The sequence below is a fragment of the Zootoca vivipara genome, chromosome 7, assembly GCF_965207765.1.
Source record: "Zootoca vivipara chromosome 7, rZooViv2.hap1.1, whole genome shotgun sequence".
NCBI classification, from domain to species: Eukaryota; Metazoa; Chordata; class Lepidosauria; order Squamata; family Lacertidae; genus Zootoca; species Zootoca vivipara.
Window position 1 is genome coordinate 71,323,530 of NC_142590.1, and position 22,234 is coordinate 71,345,763.

At 44.1% G+C, this 22,234-nt stretch overlaps 1 protein-coding gene across 2 annotated transcripts in view; it reads left to right on the forward strand.

Moving 5' to 3' along the window:
- The window catches only part of PPP1R16B (protein phosphatase 1 regulatory subunit 16B), a 113,542-nt gene that overhangs the window by 35,598 nt on the left and 55,710 nt on the right, over window positions 1-22,234 (forward strand). For both annotated transcript variants that reach the window (XM_035121660.3, XM_035121657.3), the window contains exon 2: window positions 5,160-5,542. In XM_035121660.3, coding sequence (XP_034977551.1) covers window positions 5,296-5,542 — 247 coding nt within the window. In that variant the 5' untranslated portion in view covers window positions 5,160-5,295. The remainder of the gene's footprint in view (window positions 1-5,159; window positions 5,543-22,234) is intronic.

Sequence of the window (22,234 nt, forward strand, 5' to 3'; positions counted from 1 at the left end):
ACAAGTCGTGAACAAGCTTGAAGTTCTCAGGAACTTCTCTCTCTCTCTCTCTCTGGTTACAAAAACTTAGTTGGTCTTTAAAGTGCTACTGAAGGAATTTTTTTATTTTACTTCTCTCTCTCTCTCTCTCTCTCTCTCTCTCTCTCTCTCTCTCTCTCTCTCTCTCTCTCTCTCTTGTTGTTATGTGTATAGCATTGAAGCCTCCAAAGACTGCACAATGTTAATTAATTTGTATTCACTTTCCTTAGTGCACAAGGGGCGGGTGGGGTTGGTGGAGGGAAAAATAATTACGAATATATTGCCTTCAACAGGAAAAGACACATTTTCCAGGTGACCAGTTTGCAAAGCATTCACCCAGATTTGTCTGCGGGGAGCTTTAATGTTTATTGAGCATTAATTTTGATTCATTTGCAGAAGGTTAGACAATATTGCATCAAACACGTGTTATCCTATACTTTCCCGTGCATTTTTCTGTCATTTTTCTTAAAACATGGTGTGCGTATCGCACAAGAGCTCCAAATCGCCTTTTAGTTGTACAAGCTCAATTTGCTGGTATATGATTAAATCCCACCTGAAAAACGTAGCTGCCTGGATACACCTTTAGTAGTATTTTAATTGTATGCGTGTGATAGTGGTTGCAGTATCAGTCTAGGACCTAGGATACCAGGATTAAAATCCCCACTCAAATCATGAAGTACTGGGTGACCTTGAGCCAGTCACTGTCTCTTAGCCTGACCCACCTCACAAGGTTGTGTTTTTTTGGGGGGGTGGTGGAGAAGAGGGGAAGCAGATACCAAACCTTTAGGTCCTTGGAGGCAAGGTAGGATATAAATGTAATACAGTGGGCCTGCCACTTCTGGGGGTCTGTGCACAAAGGCAAAAGCGTGCAAAGTCAGGAATCCCCGGAACACGCCCCCCCCCCACTGGAAGGCAGGCAGCTGCTTTACCAGGCTCTGGGAACATCATAGGAGAGCTCTAGGAGCATCCCAGGGACCTTGTGCAACCTTCCCAAAGCCCACTAAGTGAGGTGGAAGGACGCAAGAAGGTATTTCTGGTTGTGCAGGTGGGAGGAAAAAACCTAGAGGTGCTGGTGGTGAAACAGCAGTTTCCCTCCATCATTCATTCATTCATTCTCCCCTACCCCGTGAAAGGTTGTAATCGCATAAGTAAAGTGAGCATAGGTAAAGGTAAAAAGACCCCTGACCATTAGGTTCAGTCACGGACGACTCTGGGGTTGTCGCGCTCATCTCACGGCGTACAGCTTCCGGGTCATGTGGCCAGCATGACTAAGCCACTTCTGGTGAACCAGAGCAGTGCACAGAAACGCCGTTTACCTTCCCGCCGGAGCAGTACCTATTAATCTGCTTGCATTTGACGTGCTTTTGAACTGCTAGGTGGGCAGGAGCTGGGACCGAGCAACGGGAGCTCACCCCGTCGCAGGGATTCGAACCACCAACCTTCTGGTCGGCAAGCCCTAGGCTCTGTGGTTTAGACCACAGTGCCACCCACGTCCCCGCAGCGTCACCCACGTTGTGAGCATAAGCTGGGGCAAAACTATGCTTTATTTCACCCGTGTCAAAGACCTAGTTCGGCACACACACACCCGTGTGTATTTGCACACACACACACACACACACACACACACACACACACACACGGAGCCTCAATGGCACCCCTCTGGAGGCTTCACTCATGGGGAAAAATCCCGCTAGCCCCCCCCTCCCCCAGCTACAGCTCTGCATACCTGCCGCTCACTCTAGGAATATGTTTCAGGGGCTACCAAAGCCTGCTTTTCCAGAAGGGCTGAAGTGAGAAATGTACCCCAGTGAGCTTTTGGGGAAAGTAAAAAATGTGCTCTGGCATACGGAATGGCTTGGAATATGGGGCATTTGTAGCTGGGCTTCTGATCAGCCTTCCTTGTAGTTTTTCCACCCCTCCCCCTGTGTTGCTACGAGTAGGAGTTAGGTTGCCTTGAGAGCTCTTCAAGTTTCCACCTCTGCTTTTGCTTCCAAACATATCTATCCCTCCAGAGGCTCTCTCACCCATGTCTCTGTTTCTCACTGTCTCTTATTAGCGGGGATGTTTGTTTCACTCTGTGTGGTATAGTGCTGGGTGAGTCAGAAATTCTCTGCTTTTAAAAGGGGTGGGGGGAAACACTGTTCAACTTGGCCTCCAAAGAATGAAGCATTTTGCAAAGAGTTATTTCAAGAGCTTTGTGGTTACTTACCTCTTCCCCCCTTTCTGTTCAGAGTGATAGACGGCAGGCCATTTTTTGTTGTTACTGTTTAATCTAAAGCTAGTGCAGAATTTGTACCTGGCTGTTCCAAAAGACAGGGGTTAGATAAACCATGTTGTATTGTATTCTTAGCCCCGATATTAGCCTTTTTCAAGGGAATACTCAGTGCATGGGGAAAGGAGATAATATGCCTTCACCTTTCCCCATTCTTCTTGCAAAATGGAGGGCAGGCCCCATTGGACACCCCCCTGCCACATGATGTCACTCATGCCGCTGCCCCCGCCAAGTTGGGCAGAACCTGGTGTGTGTGCTCGGCAGACAATGGAGGAGTGTGCATTTGGGGATGAAGTTTAGCTATTGGAAGATTGCATCGCCTGCTGTGGCTGTAGAGACCAATGCGGAGGGAGATGTTTTGTTGCAGCTGGGGCAGATGAAGGCATCCACTTGTGCTGCTGCAGAAGAACCATGACATTTCTTCTCTCTGCACTCCTCTCGGCAGGCAGCTGTATGATTAAACCTAATGGATATGACCTTTGAAGAAAAGGAAAAAAATGGTAATAAGTGTTAGTGTTTAGGCAACGTCGCTGAAGGCAGAAGGAGCCTTGGGAGCCTTCCTGTCCTGTTTCATGATTCCTTGGCCTGTCCTCCTTTGCTGACCTCCTTTTGTTCAATGTCACTGGTCCCCCAGGCTAAGCACTTTGAATGGTGCTAAACTTGAGAAGTTGACTCAATTAAGGTCTTGTCAACTTTCTTAAAACACAGACACATAATTCGAAATAAGTGAATGAATGAGCAAATATTTCCACAGGAGATTGTCTAAAACAGAGTTGGACCGTTGGCTCACCGACTGGCAGGGCCTCCACAGAAGACATGTGCCTCTCTCAGCCTTACCTGGAGATGCTGAGAATTGTTCCTGGGTCCTTCTGCATGCAAAGCACGTGCTATGAGCCATTTTGCAATAGAGCAGGGAGTACATTGAACAGAGGCCACAGAAGCCAAATTAAAAATACGATGTTCAGATATATATATGCAGTGTGCATTTGATGTATTTGGGTGGAAAGTGGGCATGTGTTAGTGCTTGTCCATACAATCAACTCAGTGGGGATGGTTTAGTGAGATATGAGATCAGATCTCCTGACTCTGGTTCTGTGTGCACGTACCCAGTGCTATTTTCTAGAAAAAGAGGTTCCAGAACTCACCATGAATGCCTCCCTTGTTCTCTTACAATGGCAATGGCACCCACCTGAGAGGTGCCACAACTGAGCTCCATCTGAAAAAAGCCCTGCACATACCTAAGAATAAGTCTAATTACACCCAGTGGATCTTGCCACTATGTAAAGACGCAGCAGAATGTACCGTCTGTTCACAGGAACAAAGAATCCCAAAGTGTTTCTGTGCCTTAGGACCTTTTACTGAGTATTTTTGGGGTTAGACAATGATTGTATTTTAAACCTAAAAATCAGTGGCTAGTAGCCACGACGACTATATTTTACCTCCAGTGTCAGAGGCATACTGAATGTCAGCTACTAGGATTCACAAGTGTGGAGGGTGCTGTGCATTCTGGTTCTGTTTTATGGGCTTTCCAAATGCATCTGGTTGGCCACTGTGAGAACAGGATGCTGGACTAGATGGGCCTTTGACTTGACTTGGCCCAGCAAAGCTCTTCTCATGTTCTGACGAACTCCACCCACTGTAACATTTCCTCCTCCTACTCCCCACAATCTTTAATCTTGCTATACAGTCATACCTTGGAAGTTGAAAAGCTTAGTTCCTGAACGTTTTGGCTCCCAAACGTCACAAACCCAGAAGTGACTGTTCCGGTTTGTGAACTATTTTTGGGAGCCGAATGTCTGACGGGGCTTCTGATTGGCTGCAGGAGCTTCCTGCAGCCAATCAGAAGCCGTGCTTTGGTTTTCGAATGTGTTGGAAGTTGAACGGATTTCCAGTACGGATTCTGTTCGACTTTTGAGGTATGACTGTAATAACAAAGTGATTCTGCTGCCCTGGACGCTGCCAGGTTGGTGGAATCGCTTTTAAGACTTCTGATTGAGGTTTTAATATCCAAAGCAAGGAAAACATGAAAAGTGATCATTAATCTTATCCATTTCCTTTGTTGCAGTTTTAACAAATGAACATCTGGATGGGTGCATTAGCTGGACGGAGAGGCTGAAATGAGTTCAAGGGTTATTGTTGTAGGATAAACGTGGCTTTAAAAAGACTACATTGAGAGTTCAGTGTTCTTTAGTGGGCATATGCTTTTTAAAAATATAAATATTTTTTATTAATTCTCCAAAGATATTTCAAAGCATTTATCATCGTATACATTTTTTAAAATAAATAAATAAATAGGTTCTTCTTGACTTCCCACCCTTCTTTCCTGGTGTTTTTTTGTTTTGTTTTACTCCTTATTGTTTTATAACACACATTTTTATTGTCCAAACCCCAATATCATTAGTTCTTTCAACAACCCACTGTTTATACTTCAAATTCTGCCTTTGACTTTCATGTATGGGTGATGGTTGGATAGGTAATCTATGAATGCTCTCCATTCCTCCTTAAACATTTCATCAGTATGTCCTCTTAATTTAGTAGTCAATTTCAGCATTGGCCGTCAGTTTTATACGCCAATCCTCCTTGGGTTGTTTATCCTCCTCCTTTCCTGGCAGCCATATACTTTTAAAATACTCAGATAAGTTGAAGGCCTGTCGGTTGACCAAATACCTAAATGCAACTGAATATAGGGGTAAATGCTCATTTGGCGGGGAGAAGTTTTATGAAGGAAGAGCAACATTCATCGTTAAGAACATTAAATGGCTATTTAGAATGTAGCCATTGGCACATGTGCTCTTTTATGTCAGTTTTGTTTTTGTCGGACGCAACACACGCTTAGTTGTTTTCTGCCCCCCTCTCTCTCACTGTGCAGGATACCACAATGTGCTCTCTGGTACCTACGCAGTGCGGCTCGCAGTCCAGCCGCAGCATGTTCCCGTAGTGCCAGCATCTTGTCGCAAGGTGGAGTGGTCCAGCAGGAGTGTGGCTGACCCATTGGCAGGCGGGCGATGGACACCCACATGGACTTGTTGACAGAGCTGCAGCTACTGGATAAGGTACCTACCCTCGAGCGGCTACGGACAGCTCAGAAACGCCGCGCTCAGCAGCTGAAGAAGTGGGCGCAATACGAGAAGGAGATGCAGCACAAGAGGAGGAAGCATGAGAAGAAGAGGAACGTTGCCAGCCGCAAGAAGGTGTCTTTTGAGGCCAGCGTTGCGCTGCTGGAGGCTTCGCTAAGGAACGATGTTGAGGAAGGTAGGAGATGCTGCAAGTTTTCATGCCACATGTGGCCTTGCTAGGTTTGACTGTGAGCCATGTGCTAAGCGCCCAGTGGTGCTCTGAGTGCTCATTTTGAGCCCTGGATGGTTTTCCTTTAGACTGCCATATGCAATATGTCCAGTCTGAGGCTTGCGATGAACATTTTCCATCCCTTGACTGCCGTTCCATGTTTTGCATCCTCTAGCAGATTCCTGATGTGTTAGGGCGGAAGCAAAAAGTAAAATAAAAAATAGTTTGGTTTTTAAGAAAGGAAAAAAATACCCCAAAGTGTGTGCAGCATGACTACAGGTATAAAATGGGGTTTGTTTCTGGGTTACCCTGATGCATTTACTTGGGCGGGGATAGGGGAGTACCAATTTGTTGTAGAAAAGAATAATATAGATATAAAGTAGTCTTGATGTATAAATATTAGAGCTGATTGCAAATGGAAATAAAATATACAGTCTTCTTGACATTTTTGGCTGGCTGAAAATGCAACTCAAAACTGAAAACTTTAAAATGTTCTTATTCAACACAAGAAGTGTTGAAAACAGTGCCGGATTTACGTATAAGATAAACAAGCTATAGCTTAGGGCCCCACTCTCTTGGGGCCCCAAAAAAATTTGAAGGGAAAAAAGCTGGATATACTTTGATAAAATACATATTTTGTTATGTGAAATAGCTTTAGATACATATTAGGTCCATAAATTACCATATGGCATATATTCAACAGAAAAAAAACAGTGACAATATGTTGTTGACAAAGGACAGCTGGACATATAAAGGGCCCCGTTACCTTCAGTAGCTTCAAACCTAAATCCGGTCTTGTTCCTGATTAGGAAGAGTGTTAGGACGGAAGAAAAAAATAGTTTGGGGTATTTTTTCCTTTCTTAAAAACCAAAGTATGTGCAGCATGGCTACAGGTATAAAATGGGGTTTGTTTCTGGGTTACCCCGATGCATTTACTTGGGCAGGGATGGGGGAGTACCAATTTGTTGCAGAAAAGAATTATATAGACATAAAGTAAAAATGAGCATTTGTTACCATGCCTGTGTAAAAGAATTGGACTTGGGTGAAATGTTTGGAATATTGATCTTTGTTTGGTATATGTTGTGCAAGTGGCAAAAGATACACTTAAAGCATAATAGCTGCTCTGGGTTTTGGTATAAGGTTTTATGGTGGTTCTTTTCAGGAGACATCTCATAAGAAGGATGAAACGGGAAGTAGGGGGAGTGAAGGAAAGTTAACAATTTGCCTCTTGACAACTTTACTGAGATTTATTTTGTTTTTGCTTGGAAAAAGTTATTGATTGTGAAGATGGATGTTCTATCTGAAGTTTTAAAAAACTAGTTGTTGTTTTTAAGACTCTCTTTTCTTACATTTACCCAATAATTTGTTTCATATTGGGCGGAGTCTAATAATAAACATTCCTTTGGGTGGCACATTAGAAGAAATAGCTACAAATGCCCTGCAAAATCAATGGAGTTTTCATCAAATGTTCCCTTTCACAGCCTGTTAATGCTGTTCGGTTTATTTATCTTTTGTCAGTATGTGATTTGGACGTAGTTTGGGCTGGAACAGACATTACGGCTAGATCCATTAGATGCAATAATATGTCTTGAAAGGAAACACCATCTGAGATCTGAATTACACAACAAATTGTTTAGAAGCCGAGAGGATGATAAAAGTAGGATTAGCCCAGATATTTCCCTACTGCCCTCGATCATTAGGCATAAATTGTTCAGCTGGGACAAGACAATAGGACACTATGATGTAATCTGATCTCAAGATTTAAAAACTGGATTGTTGGAGGGAAGATATCAAATGATATAGTGAACCGAATGAGGAAATGGAGGGGGGACCCTTTTATTTTTTTCAGTATTGACATTTTGTATATATCAAATGTCTGCCAGCAGATCTAAAGGAAGTAAATCCACGCCAAGTAGCAATCAGGATGTGTTGTCTAAAGCCTTTTAAATGTGTATATGATATTTTGGTTTTGAGTAACAAGGAAAATAATTAGAGAAGAATGAGGAAATGTTTGCAGAATTGGTATAAACAGCAACATATACATATACACATACACCAGGTATATATTAAACATTTACCGAAGGTTTGTTTTATGCAATTATCTGTTGATGGTACTTTAATCAGTATGGACTAAAACTGAAGTACAAGTGTGGTTTCTAGGAGAGAACGTATCCAGGGCTGGCCCATGTCATTTAACAGTATGAAACAAAAGACGAGTTGGTTCTCCCACCCCTCTATTCCATCTACAGAAACCAAATTGATTCTTACTTCAACCCTGTTGGCAAGAAAATGTTCACCACCACACCTGAGAGCTACCTTAGGGGATGCTATGCTCTGTCTCCTAACACCTTGCTGCCTCTTGCTCATGACTCTACCTATTGGCTTTCCGCTGCCCACTTAAACAAACACTGCAGTTACTGAGTTCAGCAGGACTTGCCCCTTCCAAGGAAATCTGCAAAGAATTGCAACCTGAATTGCTATTTGATTTGATGCTCAAGTTGAAGCTGCTGCAAGAAAGTGGAAGAACTCTTTGCTTTCTGAAGGGGTGGAAACAAATGGGAAATGAAGTTTAGGTGGCAGTGGAAATACTGGAACTAAAACTAATACTGCAGTGGTATCTCAGTGGCATCCTAGCTGTTCTAGACCACAGGTGGGTAGCCTGTAGCTTCTTTATGTCTTGGACTATGCAACTTGCATCATCCCTGACTAACCTGGTTAGGACAAATGGGAATTCTATTTCAGCTAAATCCAGAAGGCCACAGATTAGCAACCCTGCAGTAGACAAGCTTCTTCCACTGAGATCTACTGTGTATGGCTGTCCAGGAGAGGGCTTTCTCTGTGGCAGCCTCTAAATGGTGAAGCTCCCTCTCCATAGAAGTGTGTCTAGCATTTGCATTGTACAACTTCAGTCTCTTTTCCTGGCCCTTGACAATTATGTACGGTAATTTGTTTTGTGGGACCCATCTCTGTTGTTGAAGTGATAATGTTCTGTTTTGTATGGAAGGGTTTTAGTTGTTCCTAAAATGTAATTGTTTCACAAGGAGCTTATGGTGAATGGCAGGCAGGAAATGAATAGGTAGCACCTGGAGGGCTCCCCATTGACTATCCTAGCCTTTCATGACAGTCATTTACATTGGAAGCTGCTTTCCCAGCTCTGCCCCACCCCCCATGCTATCTGACATCCTTCCAAAAGCAGTGTTTATCCATAAGAGGGGAATTACCCACTGAAATCCAAGCCTTTGCTCATTGAATGTGTAAGTGTTGTTCCTGTATCAGTGAATTGGCTAAAGTGACCTTGTTGTGTGCAACAAGTGTATATTGCCATTTAGAGCATCTTTATTTAACTGTCAAGACACTCAAAAACCTGGATTTTAAAAACCACTGGACTTAAAAATGAGAATTGTTACGAGAGTGTGTGGGAATTGTTTCCTGCCTTGAGCAAGAATTGGTTTTCCTCTTCAAAAGAGAAATAAAAGATTTATGCTGTTTGGTATTTATGATGCCATTTAGATTTGGGACTCATTTGTCAAGGAAAGGCTAAAAAGAAAAAGGGAAATCTATGGGAGCCTTAGCATATCCTATTGCAAATGTCACTGCGTTGTATCAGCTACAGGCTTAGCTCCCATTGTAGCTGGCTCCGCAGAGGAAACAAACAAGTATAATCCCTGCTTAAAAATCTGCCAATCTAACCCTAAGATTGATAGGTAGGCAGGACAAAGGAGGCAAGCTAAAGGCAACAGTGACAAGTTTGGGATTATTCTGATAGGCAGCCTGCCCACAGTATAATCTTTATGGAGGGCACTGTAGGAGGCAAGGCACAAATAGATCCCGAGAAGAGATTTGCACAAACATGTATTTGCAGCAGTAATGGGGCTTGAGGTAAATTGCCAGTTCCATCCAGTTAATTACCTCTCTAGCCACTGCTTAGATGTCTAGGACTCTAGGTCAATTAATTGGACAAGGGCAAGCATCTCTACAGGAATGGCCCCTCCATATTAGTGGGTTCCCCCCCCTTTTTACATGTGTATTCTGTAACATGTCATCGATGCAATCATACCGCATTGGTGGTGGATACATATTGGACTGTCCACCCGTCATTCTACTTTATCCGTTTTTCTGTGATGGTGTGGCGTGATGAGTCAGCAGGACATTATGGAGAATGCACTGATTGAGGAATGCACCGGTTAAAAGCAAATCGGTGTGTCCACCCTGAATTTTTTACAGGTGCAGGAAGTATTGAAAACAGACTCGCAAGCACCACCCCAATACCATCACGAACACGAATCAGTTTCAGAGTTCTTGTATGAATTTTAAGGGCCCTTAGCAACTCACGACCAGGATCCCTCTGCAGACTGCCTGATCTCGTATATGCCTACCCAATCATTGAGATCTCCAGGGTCACCGTTAGTCCCCACCCCCATGGCTCGTATCCACCAGGAGCCATTCATTCACCATTGTGGGACCAGTTTCATGAAACTCATTTGGGTTCAGATAAGCCGCTTCCCTGTTGAACCTCTGGTGCCAGCAGGCTTTTAACTGAAGTCTGATTATATCAACTCATTTTCAGTCTCACTGAAACCCTGGACTAGATGATCCTTAGGGTCCCTTCCAACTCTATGATTTTATTAGAAAAAGGATGCCTGGGAGGGCCTTAAGTCTACAGTTGCTTCAAGGGAAATGCTATAGGTAAGATGTGTTAATAAATACTATGGATAAATTGTAGGTGCTAGCCCTCAAGCTACTTTTAGGCTGAGTTTAGGGGTATATAAAAGGTAAAGGGACTCCTGACCATTAGGTCCAGTCATTACCGACTCTGCGGTTGCGGCGCTCATATCACGTTATTGGCCGAGGGAGCCAGCGTACAGCTTCCAGGTCATGTGGCCAGCATGACAAAGCCGCTTCTGGCGAACCAGAGCAGCACACGAAAACGCCATTTATCTTCCCGCTGTAGCGGTACCTATTTATCTACTTGCACTTTGACATGCTTTCAAACTGCTAGGTTGGCAGGAGATGGGACCGAGCAATGGGAGCTCACCCCATCACAGGGATTCGAACCGCCAACCTTCTGGTCGGCAAGCCCTAGGCTCTGTGGTTTAACCCACAGCGCCACCGCGTCCCAGGGGTATATAGTTTTAGCTAAAAGCAGGGTGTGTGTGTGTTAAAGTACCTCATGTTCTGTTTCTTTGAAACCCTAGGATTCTGAGGACAAAGAGACATGTCACACTAAAGACTAATGGGTAGCCCACACACAAATGGGATAATATCACCCTTCACTGTCTTTTTAGGCCTGCAGGTTGCTTAATTTTGGCCATCTGCCATCTGACTGTCACTTTATCTTTCCTTTCAACTTGTTTTCTTGATCTTTCAGTGCTTGTTTGCTGCCTCCCTTGAGTGATTTGGGATAGAAAGTTGGGATACAAGTACTGTGAAATGAATGAATGTGCTAGAAATATTTTCCTGGGCTGTACGTTGCCAGACTATGAGGGTGGGGAATCATGTGATTAATCATTTCCTTAAACTTGAAAGGAGAGAGAAAAGGATTCATTTTATATGGAGTAGCCCCTCTAAGCAGACTGGCTTTCTATTTTTAGGTGTTTCAGAGCCGTAGCTACCGAGGGACTAGCCAGGCTTCTTGCCCTGGGTGAAGCCTCCAGAGGGCACCATTGAGGCTCCCAACCCCCCCCCCCCTCTGTCTGTGTGTGTGCGCACGGGCAAACACACATGGGTGGGTGGGTGTGCCACACCAGGTCTTTGACCTGGGTGAATTAAAGTCTAGTTTCGCCCCTGGGTGTTTTTGATTTTGTGAGTGAGCATTCATGTGCGCTGTGTGTGTGCACACACACACACTGATTGGCCTGAGTTGTGGGCAGTTTGACAGGCAGAAACCCGAAATTGGGGGTGGGTGGTGGGTGGGGAGGGGAACAGTAGTTGGGACTAAAGAACTACACAAATGCATTTCACTCAAGTGGTACAATCCAGAAACACTTGAACTTGGCCTGAATCTTGGGACATAAACTTTCATAAGCTAAAATCTGCTTATTGGACACGTGAGATGAATGAAGGAGGATACTCTGATGGGCAGATGCTTGAACAGAATTTACAAGGTGAGACAGAAGAACACCTCCTGATAACGGATAATATGGTTCTTTAAATAGCTTTTAAGAGCCTTTTTTAAAGTTGCAGATATATGATGGATCTCATAATCCTAACAAAATAAAAAAAATTCCTTCCAGCAGCACCTTAGAGACCAACTAAGTTTGTCATTGTTATGAACTTTCGTGTGCATGCACACTTCTTCAGATATCTGAAGAATTATTCTTCAGGTATTCTTCAGATATTCAGATATTCTTCAGGTATCTGAAGAAGTGTGCGTGCACACGAAAGCTCATACCAATGACAAACTTAGTTGGTCTCTAAGGTGCTGCTGGAAGGAATTTTTTTATTTTGTTTTGACTATGTCAGACTAACACGGCTACCTACCTGTAACTCATAATCCTAGTTTGTTAAGGGAAAGTATCTTAACCTAGGAAGATCTGAAATAGCTCATCAATTCAGTATTCATCATGTACTGTAGAATTTTCCTGTATGACGATCCTTTAATTCTGTCATAGTAGTGATAATGAGCACAGTGCTGTGTGTGTGTGTGTAAAACCATCCATTCACCTTCTAGCGGCTGTTCACTTACTGTTTTTGCACCACTTTCGATATAAAACCAACTTCTACAATTAAAAAAGCATTTTTTTAAAAAAAAAGAGAGCCATTAATTATCTCGATAAATTGCTTTCTCTTAATGTACTCTTTTTTATAAATTTCCAGTTTTTCCCTAGATGTTCAGACTTTTTACAAAGGTGCCTTGAATTTTCCATATAGCCCTTTTCTTCTGAAACTGGTATTTACTTCTAAGGAGGGATTGTGACCAAGTACAGAATCTCCCTGGTGGAGGCAGTCTGTCTGACATCTAGGTTCAGCTCCTTGTTTCAGTACAGTGGTACCTCGGGTTACAAACACCTCAGGTTTCAAACACTTTGGGTTACAGACTCCACTAATCCAGAAGTAGTACCTCGAGTTAAGAACTTTACCTCAGGATGAGAACAGAAAACGCACACCAGTGGCGTGGTGGCAGCGGGAGCCCCCATTAGCTAAAGTGGTACCTCAGGTTAAGAACAGTTTCAGGTTAAGAATGGACCTCTGGAACAAATTAAGTTCGTAACCAGAGGTACCACTGTACATTGTCCCCAGAAATCACCCTCGATTTTTATGCGTAATATTTATAGCATTTGAAAGGAATAGCAGAAGTATAGGATTAAACCATTGTCTTGGGCTTCTTCTTGTAGATGTTGGAACTCAAGGTGCACGTTGACTATCTACCCCAAAATTGTGTGTGCTGGCTGGTGGTGGTAGGGTTTGATATACAAATATTTGCGTGTGGAGACCCTCTATACCAGGCCTAGAAATAAATTCTGCCATGACTCATATTTTTGGTTTGGTTTTTGGCAGAATTTAGGCCACAACCTCATTGATAACAAATCAAGTGAGTGGTTGCATAGGCTCTGGGTCGACTAGCTACCTTGGGTAGCACTGACTCAGGGCACACCATGAGTCAGCAGCCAGGTACACACCTCGGATGGGGTTACCTGACTGGCATGCGCCAGCCAGGCCCTGATTCCCTCACATGTGCCCAGAACACTGGATTAGGGCAACCCTGCTTGGGGGAATACCAACCATCGGTCCAATGGATTCCTTTAAGAGGAATACCTGAATATGTATATGTATATGTATATGTATATGTATATGTATATATATATATGTGGTGATAAAGGATCATTACCCCACTATCATCAGCATGAACCAGAGCCAACCTTATAAGTTGTGACGAATTGCTAAGCAGCAGGTGAAACCCAAATGGCAACAGCCAATCAGCCAAGTGGGGAAAATTCCTGCCGTGCCCCTGCAACAATGGCAGATGACACACGACAGCATAGCAAGGTCAAGTGAAAGCCCTAAAATTAGGGAGCGGTGGGCGGGTGTTCTGATGCAATTCAACCAGAGAAGGAGGATCTTTACGGTGAGTGCAGCGCTTAAATACTGGTCCATCTGACTCTTTGATTGGCAAGCCCTCAGCCCAATTGCGCCCCGTCAGATGGACCACCAATAGGGTGTTGTTGCTGCTCCAATTGTCCAGCCCCAATACCTAGACCTGGTCTCTTGGGACCTACCGCAATACATGCCCTCTCTTGCAGGGAGGATAACAGGAGATGTTGGGGGTTGAACCTGGGACCTTTCGTGTGCAAAGCACTTGCTCTACCACTTAGCCTGCTTCTGAGTCATAAGGGAAACACTGTGGCAAAGGACCTAGCACTTTCCAAGCTGGGTTAGATATTGGTAGAGAATGATGTCAATAATGGCTAGCTGATAATGCCAAACTCTTGACTATGTGCATAGTTCCTTTCCCTTATCCCTGATTAACAATTGGTGTTCATTTTGATGCTAGCAGATTAATTTTTGCAGTTTTTTGTTCTGTTTTCCTGTAGCAGCACTAACAAATGCGTTCCTTCCATAGCAGCACATAAGGAGCTCATTTGAATTGCTCTCATTGCTGTGTCTGCAAGAGGTACAACCAGTTCAGATGCTTAAGGTTGCCATCTGCTTTGCAAGCTCTGTGTTGCCAGATCTCGGCAGGCAAACCAGAGGACACAGTATCCCTCTTAGCTGTGAATGTCATTGATTTTGGCAGCTGAAGGCCTGGCTGTCAAGCGACTAAGACTGTTTAGTTAATTAATCATCTGATCTTTAAGTGATTTGATTAATCTGTTGAATTCTTACATGCTATCCAAACTGAGTAATGTTGCCCTTTTTGCGGTTGTATCAGGCACATTTTCTGAAGTGTTTGATGGCCTAACAGTGCAATTTATTTTATTTATATTTAGTCTATTCAAGAATTTCTATGCTGCCTTTTAAAACAAAGTTTTCCTAGCATGGGGTACACAAATATTTATTTTTTATTAATAAGCAGAAACATACTAGTATCTGAAATGTTATTTTAAAAAACAACAATGACACTATAACAGCACAAAGCACTTCAGACCAGCAAACCAGTATAAAGTTCACAATATCGCAATCTAAAACAGAGAGCGGTAAAAACTGCACCACCCTCTTTAACCCCAGTGGACTGAAATAAAAAATCCATTAAGTCCCACCTGAAAGGAGCTAATCATATCACTTATAAGAGATAACTCTACAGATATGGAGCCACCACTGAAAAGGCCTTGTATCTTGTGCCTGACCTTAAGGTCCAGTCAGGGTCATCTGGATGTCATATAACCTGCCCCAAGCTGGTTAGGATTTAAAGGGCAATATGAGTATTTAATATGAGTATTTAAGGACCCAGGTGGCGCTGTGGTTAAACCACTGAGCCTAGGGCTTGCTGATCAGAAGGTCGGCGGTTCGAATCCCTGTGACGGGGTGAGTTCCCGTTGCTTGGTCCCAGCTCCTGTCAACCTAGCAGTTCGAAAGCACGTCAAAATGCAAGTAGATAAATAGGAACCGCTACAGCGGGAAGGTAAATGCCGTTTCCATGTGCTGCTCTGGTTTGCCAGAAGCGGCTTTGTCATGCTGGCCACATGACCTGGAAGCTGTATGCCGGCTCCCTCGGCCAATAATGCGAGATGAGCGCGCAACCCCAGAGTCGGTCACGACTGGACCTAATGGTCAGGGGTCCCTTTACCTTTACCTTATGAGTACTTTCAATAAGCAAAAGCTAGCATGTATAAAAGAAAAGTCCATCTTCAGTAGTGTCTTGTTCCTCAGCTTTGGAAATTGAAATATATAATACTTCATATTACATTGGAGATAGAATAGCTTTAAAAATGAACAAGGCTTAATCCTATCAGTACTGCCTAGAAGATCCATATTTAAGAACCTGTGTTGGAATTGATTTCAGCTGAGTGCTGTTGGCTACAGCTGCCTGCCATTAGTGCTGGCATTTCAACTTGAAAGGCTAAGCATCTGCTAGTTTGGGATGTAAATGGGAAGGAAAAGCCTTCTTTAAATTGCATTTTCCATAATATGGTAGGGAGAGGAAGCTATTGGTGCATATGTTCAGCCTGCTCAGCCTCTGCTCTGCCAATTCATTGAGGTGGGATGGGCTTTAATTTGTGAATTAAGATGTTCATTGATGAATTAAAGCATGCTTAATCCCAGTGTGAAGTAGGGTTGCATGCAAAGAGATTGCATCAGCCGAACAGTAAAAAATGAAACATTGCTGCTCGCCTTGTGCATATTGAAAATGCCATCTGTGTCCATCAGCAAGTGAGTAACCATAGTTCAGCGGTAGATGGTTACCATTTCCTCCCTCCTTTTGGCAGGACCAGACAATGCCTGAGAAAGGACAGGAAACTGCGTTCATTCTGACTTAGCTTCAATATGCTGCCATGTTAACCAGTCATGTTTCACTGCATAACGACATCTGAAAGTCAGTTCCACTGCACTGGCATTGTTTTATGTATAAGGACGTTATGGGGAGAGAATGGGCAATGATGAGAGGTGCCCTTCTCACCATTGCCAGGGCCACACAACTGGGTTGTGTGTGGTGATTGAAATTTGCATTGTGAAAACTGTGTTTCCTCTTCTGCAAAAAGAGATATCCGGAGGATGCAAAGGGAGGATGCAGCAAGGTGGAAATATCTGCAGGGTGGCCCTACCATTAGGCAGAGAGATGTGGCTGCCTTGTGTTTATTGAACTTGCTATGGTGGTTGTGATGGTTCTTAATAAGAAAAAGGGGGGAATGTTGCTTATGGGTTTTTCTGCCTCAGGTGCCCAAAACAACTTGATTTATGTGGAGTTGTACAGTCATACCTCGGTTTAAGTACACTTCGGTTTGAGTACTTTCAGTTTAAGTACTCCGCAGACCTGTCTGGAATGGATCAATCCACTTTCCATTACTTTCAATGGGAAAGTTTGCTTCAGGTTAAGTACGCTTCAGGTTAAGTACAGGCTTCCGGAACCAATTGTGTACTTAAACCGAGGTACCACTGTATGCACTTTGACTTAGAAATGGAAAGAGGACATCCTGCAGCAAAATGTGTTGGGCCAGAATTGCATAAAGGGACAGCTTTTACTCACCCTGGTCCTTCACAGGGAGCATTTAAAAATCAACAAGCAAACTGTCCTCCCCCGGGGTAAAGTGCCATTTTCTTCCTAGATTAAAGCAATTTTCTCTCCATCTGTGCACCACTAATTGCTACGTAGGCCTTCATGTTAGGTGGCTGGCTGCTGTCAAGGCAAATGTTGTAGTACGGTAGTCACATTTATAATGTTGGCCAACATAACTGGATGGTTCCTGTGTCTGTGTTGCTAAACGCTACTTCTGTGGACTGTGTCTCTGTACACTTGTCTCCCACTCTCACAGTTTCTTTCCCTTCAGGCCTTTTCATTTTACAGCACATCCCAAGCTCAGGGCCGTCTTAAGCGCCCCTGGCGCCATGGAGCAATGGATCCCTCTGGCACCCCCCCCGCCCCGTTTTCAAGCGCGGTGGGCGGGCGCAGCGCGGCTGCCACAGGCGCTGCTGCGTGGCGGGCGGGCAAGCACAGCGCGGTTGCCGTGGGCGCAGCTGCGCAGCGAACCGGAGGACCGGCCAGCGGGCGGGCGCAGCTCGCGGCGCCCTCCTGGCGGGCCGGCGCCGTGGTGCCCTGCGCCACCCAGCCTGGCCGTAGGGCCGGCCCTGCCCAAGCTCATAACTCCCTTTTAGTCGCCAAATGCTTTAAATCCTTATTTAACTCTAGTTGCTGTAGCAGTTGTCTAGGTAGCTCCTGATAACGGATGCTAAGATTTCCATGCATGCAAACTCTCCCTCCTGCTTGTTTTGTTTGGAGTGGTTTTCTTGACACGCTTTTGTTAATCTGTGTGTCCTGTTCAGTCTTGCAGTAGTAAATGCTCATTTATATTTCCACTCTGTGTTTTGAATCCATTCAGTTTGAAATATAACTTTAACTTTTTTCATCATGCTTTAAACCGTCTTTCTCATACTCAGGTTTCTAAAGAAAGAGTGTCAGAGCCCAAGTCCATGTTTTCAAATGACCTTGAGGGAAAAGCCTATAATCCTAGTTTAGATGAAGGTTACATTGTGGTGAAGGAAGTACTTTCTGTGTATGCTCTAAGGTAATTTTGTCTGACATTAAGCTGTGGCCTTAAGGATTCTGTAGCTGAATCCTGCTGTACTCTGGCTGAAACTAAGACCAGTTAAAAAAAAATGTTCTTAACATGAAAAGGCAGCTCATCAGTATCCTGTGAATACGCTTGCGGCGCCTCTGATCTGATGCCCTCCCTTCGTAGGTGTGAAGCTGCTAATCTTCATGCCAATGACTTTTAATTTTCTAAAGCATCCTCATATCTGTGAATATTCTCCCCCACCCAATAGTTAACTACCTTTTAGTGCTACAGAACGTACAAAAGTACAAAGAAGAACCCCACATGGATGATTCAGTTTGATGCTGTAGGTAAGCGGTGGATTTTGAAAGCTCACCTAAGTGAGTTTGCTGCAGAGACAAAATTTAAACCTAGGACTTCCTTTTTCACAAGTCAGTTTCTTTGCCACCGTACATTAAGCTTTAAATCCTTATAAACAAAGAAGCATCATGGGCAGGCACCCACATACTCGGCCCTCCAGCTGTTTTGGGACTACAACGCCCATCATCCTTAGCTAACAGGACCAATGGTCAGGGATGATGGGAATTGTAATCCCAAAACAGCTGGAGGGCCGAGTTTGGGGATGCCTGACCACAGGGGAGGGAGAGAATGACAAGACCAGTAAAAAAAATGTTAACATGTTAACATGTTGTTAACATCAGTATCTAGTGATCCTGTGAATACCCTTGCAGCTTTTCAGAGAAGCATGTGATAAATCCCTGCTCCTATAAGTCGTAGCTATTGTTTAATAAAATTAACTAAAAATTCCTAGCCATTTGGCATTTGTTTATATTCATCTTGCAGTTTCATCATACTTGTTGCACTTGTTATCTCCAAGTGTCTTGCAATATTCCGTAAACTGACACAGCTACTTAGGGTGGCTTCCCGTTTCCACTGTGTAGAAGTACGTAACACAATGGCCACAGGTGGTGTTATGTCCTGTGGTGCATCCAACCACCAGCTTGGGCAGCAGTTGTTTCGGTTTCCTGTACTGGTGTACCTGTAAGTTGCACTGACAAAGCGGCCCTTCAAGACTGTATCACTATTTTCTGGTGGGAATCGGGATTCAATCCCAAATGGATGAGTTCAGGGTGCACAATTCAGGTCGATTTGGTGCTCTTGCACAACAAACCTGCTTTCCTTGCCCCATCTGGAAATGGTGGGGTAACCATTGCTTGATGTAGCATTGTATAACCTCCCCACAAACAAATCGGCCCAGTGAATAGGTGCCGTTGTCTGACCTCCCTGCAGGCTTTGCGCAAATTGATAAGTATGAATGCTTGATAAACGGGTTGTCTGAAAGTGACGTGAATGTCTGGGTTTTAATCACGCCTTCAATATTGAGGTCTTCCAATAGAGAAGTGGTAGACCTTTCCCAATATTTACCTTCATCTCTCTCTCTCTCTCTCTCTCTCTCTCTCTCTCTCTCTCTCTCTCTCTCTCTCTCTCTCTCTCTCTCTCTCTCTCTCTGCCATGAAAGATACAGAGTCCAGTCTGGAAGGTGCAAGTATGTTCAAGAAGTTAGTTACATGAGAGATGCCAATAGAGTAACAGTTTCTGCATGTATCAGTGTCAGAAGCAGAGGCAAAGCCTATGATTGTAGGTACATCACTGTGTCTGCAAGTCCTCTGACTCTTCCAAGGGGACATGGAAAGCTATTCTGTAGAAAGAGTTCTGTACCCACAATTAGCAAGTCAAGCAACTGTCTCACTGCAGACTCCCCCCCCCCACATGCATGCACATGGCAATAGCCATACTGAAATTGGTGATGTGACTTGGACCCTAAGATCCTTCAAATCAATCCCTGTGCAGCTGCGTTGGTGACCAATTTTTATTAATGCACGAGAAGCAACCTCAGGCACATGGATGCAGCCACTGCAGTCTGCTGTGCAATGCCACTGCATTTGCGTGAGGTCTCACCCAGGACTTGATTTGCATGAGGTCTTAAAGATAGCAGGCCATATTCAAAACGAGGAACTTCTCGCGTGACAAAAGGGTGCAGACAGAGGAAAAAAACATTCTCCTTGAGCCTCAGAGGCAACCCTGTTGGGTTTCGTTTCCTGTGGATGAGAGAGCATTGAAGGCTACTGGTGCATTTTGTTTTTGGGTGGCTGTTGTTTAATCAAAATACAGAAGCAGAGAATAAGTGAAAGCAGAGAGGCATTTCTATACAGCAGCAGAGTTGTAACCCTGCATCAGTTTTCCATTCAAAGTTGCTTCGTGTTCAGCCAGTACACATCACTCTCTTTTAAGGCTCCTCCAGACAACCTGTTCACCGAGCATCTTTATTTGATTATGTAGAGCAGAGGTTTTCCACCTTTTTGAGCCCATGGCTCCCTTAACCAACTGCATTCTTTCTGTGGCACCCCTGTGGGGCTCAGGAGCCCAGTTATGTCACCCCTTGCCTGCAGAGCTGGCAGTCTCTCACCCTTTTTCAAACACCTTCCCTTGTGGAGTGTTCCCTCAGCCTCCTCTCCTTTCCTTTCTACTTGGGAGTCATCCGGGCAGCTGCTGCTGCTGTTCCTGGTCTCTGAGTTGCTCCTCCTGCCCCAAAGAGAGGTACCCCAGAGGCATAATTCGCTTGCGGAGCTCATAGCCAGGGCTGCTGCAATAAACAGCTGTGCAAGCCTTTGGGAGGCAGAGAGTGAGAGGATGGAGGAAAGGGAAAAAGGGGCACAGGTCAGTGTTGCCCACAGCACCCCAGGGTGCCATGGCACCCCAGTTGAAAAGCACTGCAGTGGCCATTATAACTCTTCCTGTTGAGCATTATCCCATACTTGTTAGTGCATTTCTCCATCACTATCATAAAGTCTGTGTGGGGCTTTTTTAAAAGCGACATTGTTGTAACAGAGCACTCTAATTCACTTTGATTTTGCAAACCGTAATTTACAGCATGCTGGCAGTCTGGAGGTGACTTTTATTTCTTCATTCAAAACTGTTTCTCTTATCTCTCTGTCCTTTCTCTTTCACTGTAAAGACGGCATATTCCCTACACCCTGGTGAGTATCTTGTTCAAAAGCATGGAAATATTCATGCACAGCAAGAGATTCTTTCCCCCATGGCTAAAGCATCATCCTGTAGTCCTGTACTATTAATCTGCACAGCAAAGCAGTGGTCAGGCAGCAACTAGAACAATAGTTGTCTCAACATACTGCCACCTTTCAGAGTTTCTGTACGTGTTTATGTAAATGCATGGAAAACCTACTAGCGTACAGCTGTGCTCATCTTCTAACTTCTGGTTCTGCACACAGAAATTGGGGACTGAGCCAGTGGTGTGTGGCGATATCAGCAGCATGGTCCCACCTCCCCCCACATGAACATGAGTGGGTGGAGGTCTGAAGGAGGCAACTGTGTCAATTTATTTAGGAACTTTTAGAACTTCCCCCATCTGACTCACATTTTTCTAATTTCTTCTTGTAATTAGTATGTTATGTCATACTTCGGTTGACAGTTAAATTGTACTCTTCCATAAATTCCCCTTGGCGAGGATGCCAGAAATAACTCTTTGCTAGAAATGGTTCTTCAAAATTCTTCATCCCACAAGTTGGTTGGAGTGTGAGGTCGGTCTTTGAGTATAATGCTTATAAAGCTATAATACTAAGCGTTTCTGCAAGCCTTAAGTGGACAACATCACTGGTGCTACTAAGCATTGAGGCAAATGCCCCAAACAGTTGGTGTCCATTTGCTGGAGGGTTGGCTCTAGAGGGTGATGAATTTGGGCATTTCCAGACCTCCAAGGCTAACAAGGATCATCATCCCAGTAGAATTGACATTACGACATTTGCACTTTACATAGCGCACCTATAGTCGGTGATAGCATGAAACAATAATCAGTTTGCATGTCTTTGTTAAGGGTTCCTTGTCCAAGCTCTCCATCACCTCAAATACTTGAACCAACACCACTTTTCTTGCACCAATTCAAAAATAACTCAATCAGGATCAGTGTTTTAGTGGGCAGGATTGTGAGTTTATTCCATGTTACGTTCAAATTAATCTTATTACTTGATTTTCTTTCTTAAAAAAACAAAACCCAACACAGTAGAAATTCTGCAGCAACAAAACTACTTGGCTTTGGCAATCCTCCATGAGCTGGGTGTGAATGGTTTTTCCACTTGGCTGTGGTCACCCAGTTTAGGAATGTGATTTCTATCACACCCTTTCCCCTGCTCTTGTTACACAGGAAGTGTCTCTGTGCTTTCCACTCATGGCACAGGAAGAGGCGGGTGAAGTTTCCACAAAAACACATGGCATAATGGTAGGTGTTCTTTTGCTCTGACACCCGGTTCAGTGGTTCTAGCTAAGATAGGTCAGACTTTCTGATTTTCTTGGAAATAAATCTAAAGGCATCCATGATCCATCCCAACTTGGTACCCTCCAGATGTTGGACGAAAGCTCCATCAGCTTCAGCCAACATGATCAAAGAGTCAGGGGTCTTGGCAATTGTAGTCCAATAACATCTGGAGGGCGTCACATT